This window comes from Papaver somniferum, unplaced genomic scaffold (assembly GCF_003573695.1).
Source record: "Papaver somniferum cultivar HN1 unplaced genomic scaffold, ASM357369v1 unplaced-scaffold_132, whole genome shotgun sequence".
In the NCBI taxonomy this organism is placed as follows: Eukaryota; Viridiplantae; Streptophyta; class Magnoliopsida; order Ranunculales; family Papaveraceae; genus Papaver; species Papaver somniferum.
In genome coordinates, this window is record NW_020622381.1 from 16,490,617 (window position 1) to 16,496,926 (window position 6,310).

Here is a 6,310-nt window from a genome sequence, read left to right on the forward strand (position 1 = left end):
ACAGCATACATGTCTATATCAATTCAACTAGCATCTTAGATCTGTTCTACACTAACTGGGTGAAACAACAGCATAAGTGGACTCGTCAATATCAACCTGAACTAGCATCTTAGCTCTGTTCTACACTAACTGGGTGAAACAACATAAAAAACCATCAACAAACATAAAAATGAAACCCCAACTATAAATCTACCAAAATATACAAAAAAAAAAAAAACTTGTTTAACTGATTTTAACAAAATACAGAAAACCCTAACTATCAATCTACCAAAATACACAAAAAAAAATACATGACTAATCGATTTAATCAAAAATACACACAACCATAACTATCAATCTGCCAAAACACACAAAAAAAAGACATCATTAATCGATTTAAACAAAATACACAAAACCCTAACTTTCAATCTACCAAACCCTAACAATAATAGCATCATCAATCGATTTAAACAAAGAAAAACCAAACCCTAATCATCATCCACAACTTGTAATCAGATCTGTCTGAAGAAAGAGAGAGAAGACGAGTGGATGTGAGATATTCTTCAGATCTGTCTGAAGGATAAAACCCATGTTCCAAATCACATAAAACCCATACGAAAATGAATATGGATGAAGAATTATACCTGAATATGATAACGATTCTAAACGAAGGTGATTTAAAGATGAAAGAGATGAAACGAGGGTGATTTGAAAGATGAATATGGATGAAGCAGATTTGAAAGAGATGAAACGAGGGTGATGATGGATAGAAATCAGTGGATTTGATGAGAAAGATGCAGGAGATATCAACTAGGGTTTGGTTCTGTATCACCCATCTCTTATCTCGACAAAGAAAATGAGAAGAAAATGAGAAATGAAATTTTTTTGTTATAAGTTGTCAAGGGCATTTTTGCCAATTCCAGCGACTCAGAGGTACTAGTGAGTGACTCGGGGACATGGAAGTGCCTGACTCTATAAGGCCCGAGTCAGGGGTTAACCTTGACTCAGATGCCGAGTCAGAGGTTGTAAAAAGTGCAAAACAAACAATCTGGCAGCTGACTCGGCGCGAGTCAGGGATTGACTCAGACCCAGATGCCGAGTCAGCTGCAAACAAACAAGGTCTTAGTCGGGTTCAATGTAGTTAATATCGGATATCGGTTCATCTCGGCCGGGACCGATACACTGGTACGATTTTATATCGGGGATATTATCGTTGAAATATCGGTATATCGGTTCTAGATTTAGAGACTATAATTTTATATTAAACATTTTCTCCACACATTTTCGGATAAGATATAATAGATAACATCAATTTTATCAAAATACAAAAGAGTAACTTTAGTAACTTGCTTCGAGAGCTACATGCACCTCTACTACCACCTGGAAGACTTTCTTCGCCAAAATTACCCTTAAACTTTATAGAAAACGACCAATACCGTCTCATATCGGGAAATGTAGGAAAATTTCGTATCGACCGATACAGGCGATATTTGACCGAAACGGTCGATATTCGACCGATACGGCCGATATTATCGGGCAAATATCGTATCCCCGATATCCTTCTTATCGTATCGTTCTGGGCCGATATCCGAAATATCCCCGATATATCGGCCGATACGGCCGATATTAACTACATTGGTCGGGTTGTATTTTGATTGCTGTTTTATCGGGTTCATTATTATATTTGGGGAATTTGATTAGAAGAGTGACAACTTTCTCTTTTTCTTGTTGGAATTCCTTTTCCTTCCGATCTAAACAAACAAAAACCAGAATAATATAATATAAAAACAAACAAATCAGAAAAATTCAATTTCAAAAGAAACGCAGTAGTATTTTGAGATTTGGGGGAAGATGAAGATCACAGCTCTGTTGGTATTGAATTGTAACGGAGTGAATCCATCTTCAGCGTCTTCATCATCATCATCAACAGAACCAAATCCAATAATATTAGCAAACGCGTGTGATGTAAGTCAATTTGGGTATTTTCAAAGAACTGGTGTTCGTGAATTCATTGTTTTTGTTGGTCGTACTCTTGCTAAACGTACTCCTCCTGGGCAACGTCAATCGGTTCAACACGAAGGTTTTCTGTTTACCCTAATTCACTTTGATCTTCAATTTTTTTTTCAACTTTGTTAGGGTTTTTTAGAGATTTGTATTTTCGTTAATTATTGTTTTTGTTGTTTTGCTCTGTGTAGAATACAAGGTGCATTCTTACAATAGGAATGGATTATGTGTCTTGGGATTTATGGATGATCATTACCCTGTCCGTAGTGCTTTCTCCCTTCTTAACAAGGTATGTACCTCTGCCCTAATTGGTTGTCTCAACTCGGCCATAATTCGATTTTTTCTTTAATTACACAATGTTTTTAGAAGAATTGTTAGTAATCCACTCACGGAATTTTGGGAATAATGCTTAAGGATATCATGCAATGTTTAGTTCTTGGAATGTTTGTCTGCAGTTTGTTAGAAGAGTGTGTAATGGTCATGCAGACATGTTAGCTTAGTTATGTAGGATTATACACAAATAGGTCAATTGGCAATGATCAGTCTGAGGAAATTCTTCATAGGTTTTGGCTATTATTTGTATGATCTTAACAAAGCATCTTTACCGTATCTTTGGTTTCTTATGATATTTTAGTACTATTTGTATTTTTCAACCGAAAAAAGAGCTCTCTTTTCAGTGGTTCTGGCTAAAGAATATTTCAAAGGCATCTTTTATTAGTTAGTGGATGGATAAGAGGAAATGGATCATACTTCATAATAATATCTTTTGTTGGGTCAGGTCATCATCTTACTTTGGCCATCTGGTTACCTTACGTAACTTTTTCCTAAGAAGAATGTAAATGATACAACCAGTACTTAATCATGATACCTGTTAAGTATGCAGCGGGTTCAGCAGTGGTTTTCTGGAAGCTACTTTTCTCTGGGAAACTTGAGTCCTTTCCAATTCTGTCAGTCTGTATTTTTGTGCTTGCAGGGAGCCATTCCTTTGCCCCTTCTACCCTGTATTTTAGCTACTTAGCCAAGTCAGTTGATTTTTCCTATTATATCAAAGCATCTAGGGCTCTAGGGAAAAAAGTAAAAAAGTTTCATTCCGAGGAGACTAAGAAATATCAGTTATGGGTGACGCCTCTAGCTTTAGCCATGGGTTCTCTGCAGTTGGACCACCAATTCAATTAAGCGTAAATTCTCACTTTCAACTAGACCTGATTAGTTCATCTCTTTGACCTATATAGGATATCTGGATTTGAAATGCCAATTATACATGGGCGATTTAGCATCTCAATTGAAACTGAAGTACACTCAGTGTTTTTCAACTTAGCATGTTTTAACTATGCAACAAGGAGACTCCACTTTTTAGATCACTTTGGACGTGATTGTGTTTAAATGTCCTTTTAAGTCATAACAGACTGTCTTGCATATTTAAATGTCTTTTTTAGATCTAGTAGCACATAATTACTGAAACAAGTAGGTGTTTAAGTAGGAACTGTCCATGCTTCGGCTGTTCCTGCCTCAACGTGTCCGACACCTGGTACCAGTCACCAGTGTTGTTGGAAGCCGGAACCCTTTGTTTGATTTAATTTTTGGATGTGAGTCCTGCCATATGCCTCTGGTGGCTTAACTTCTCACACTTCTTGTTGCGTCGTACTGTTTCTTGATTAAAACTGGGATTATTCTTCACTCACTCCTAATGGATTTGATGGTGGAGAACTGTGGCTTCAAGTCCCCCACTATGAGGCAGTATTTTGTTGATTATTTGTTACTAATTTAATAATTATTGGTGTTCCCCCATTTGGTTCACGGGAGTGTTGCACGTAGTTTGATACAGATATTCATACAGAGAAAGATGACATAAACGTTTTATTCACAGGTACTAGATGAATATGAGAAGGATTTCGCCGACTCTTGGAAAACTGCAAAGGAAGATGCAACTCAACCATGGCCTTATCTAACTGAAGCTCTGACTAAATTTCAGGTGGTTGTCCATCTTTTTCCTTACTATAGTTTCGGAACAATAAAATAAAGTAACTAACTGCGATCTGTTTTATTTATTCCTAAGCAAGTTTATCATGAAGAAATTCCGATTTCTTTTTCATCCAACTGTCCAGAGATTTGACCTTTTCTCTGTAGGACCCCGCTGAGGCTGATAAATTGTTAAAGATTCAGAGGGAGTTGGATGAGACCAAAATTATCCTTGTAAGTTTTAAGTTATAGGTCACACATATATGATGTCCTTGTCTATTATTATTTTTATTGTACATTGTTATAATCCGTAGAGTATTTTTATATCTCTGCCTTTACCTTTTTTCCACATTGTTCTCTTTGTTCTTTATTTAATTATATCAATCCCAATAAGGACTGTTTCTTTTTCTTTTGACATATACAGCACAAAACAATTGATAGTGTGCTAGCAAGAGGGGAGAGGTTGGACAGTTTAGTGGAGAAAAGTTCTGATCTGAGTGCAGCATCACAGGTATATATATGCATTCCAGAATTTTATTTTATTAGAAGATATGTGGTGTCCATCTGATATATATGTTACATGGAAATTTCTTTTGTAATTGAATTAACTGCTTTGTTAGAAAGGATGTGAGTTGTATAAGTAAAGTACATACATGCAACTGGGGCAGTCTATTTATTTTCGAACGTCCTTCGATATAGAAGGTTGATGATGATGGGGTAGTATCATTGGTTCAGTTTAAGGACTCACCCATATATCCTAGTCTCTTCTCCAGTTTTGTACTCTACTTAGCAATGCTTACAAGTTAGAACAGCTACATATATCTGATGGGTTGATTTTTTGTGTGTTTCCCGTTGTCACGTATAATTGGAATGTAGAATCAGAACCACCGAAGTAATAACTGGAAAACACCCTGCCTATGCTAGTCTAGGCAGCTAGATGTCGGATCAACTGTGGGAAACATTTTTTTTTAGTGGCAAGTTAAGTCGTTTTATTGGAATAGTCATCTCCCGCATCTCGGGTCCCTGGGCTCTTAATAAATATCTGCCTGAATGCTTTTGAACTTTTCTGCTGGAAAATGTGAACCACTAACATAACAGCTTGTTACATTATCCCCACAAAATTGTTATTAGATGAACATAAAAAACTACTTGCATACTAAAATTATCCCCACGAAATTGTTATCACGTTTTACTCATGAAACATTATTTTCTAGAATGTACTTGGATGGGGATTGAAACTGGGTTCAGATAGAAGATGGCAGGCAACCCATGAGATGGTTCATTTATTAGATTGGTTCTATACCATTAAATTTTTATATGAATGTTGTTTGTAGATTACTATCGCTTGCATTGCCGTTGATGCATAAAGCAAGATGCAAGCTTGTGTATGCTGCTTTTTTTAGCTTTGTTAGTAGGAACTTCAAATTTTTTTGGCGAAGGAATCAAGTTATAAAAAGATTCCTAAATTTGGTTCTGAAATGTGGACAGGCTTTTGTTAGGTTTTTCTTTTGAATGCTGTATATTTCTTTAAGAAAGACGCCAACTAACAATCCTCCTAACTCTTCATTTACTAAATGCTTGAAACAGATGTTCTATAAGCAGGCAAAGAAAACCAACCAGTGTTGTACCATATTATAGACTTGACTGTGGGGGAAGGTAATGATAGGTGGACTCGTGGGCGCGAGTGACCGATGTGCAGTCCCCTGAAGGGAAAGGATGGGTTCGCGTTTGTTATTAATTTAGTTTGATGTTTTTTATTTTCTGGATCCTATTTTTGTCAACAATATTAAAGCTTTATAGACTCTTTTGGCTGGTTGGTAAAAAAGAAAAGGTTAATGGTAATTCCAAATTGCAGTTTGCTTTTATAATTTAATATAGAATTTGTAAGAGTGCATTTTCTTTTGTTTGGTGTGCTTATGGGGTTGGGGGACTAGACGGCAGATGACTAAAATGTCAATGTGGAGGGCTGTTGATTTTTTTTAATCTTCTTTTTTATGTAATGAATGAACCTAACAAATATTTGTTTCCATCAGAAGAAGCCCCTAATGCTCCACACTGCATGAATTGTTGGAGTGGGGTTTGGATTTTAATTACCTGGCATCTGAATCGGTACGAATCTGTTGATTATGCTGTTCCTAGATAACACTGGATTTTACCTATGAGATCGCCAGAAATTAATTTTGGGAATCTGGTGATGTTAAATATTTTGCTTAAATCTATGATATGATGATGTCCTTTTCTTCTTTGATGGTTCTGTTTTTCAAATTTTATGTCAGTGAACTTTCAGTTTTTCCGCACACATTTATTAGTAATTGAACAGTTCAATTGGTTGGCGTAAAACCTAATGAGCTGCGTCATTGGATGATAA

General features: G+C 36.2%; 1 protein-coding gene across 1 annotated transcript; it reads left to right on the top strand.

The window, feature by feature from the left end:
- The first annotated feature begins 1,683 nt into the window (after window positions 1-1,683).
- On the top strand, window positions 1,684-6,078 carry LOC113333072 (VAMP-like protein YKT61). Its single transcript, XM_026579564.1, has 6 exons — window positions 1,684-2,059; window positions 2,175-2,272; window positions 3,851-3,955; window positions 4,111-4,176; window positions 4,367-4,453; window positions 5,530-6,078. The coding sequence occupies exons 1-6, from the start codon at window positions 1,831-1,833 to the stop codon at window positions 5,578-5,580; spliced, it is 636 nt and encodes a 211-aa protein (XP_026435349.1). The 5' UTR covers window positions 1,684-1,830; the 3' UTR covers window positions 5,581-6,078.
- Window positions 6,079-6,310: the final 232 nt, after the last annotated feature.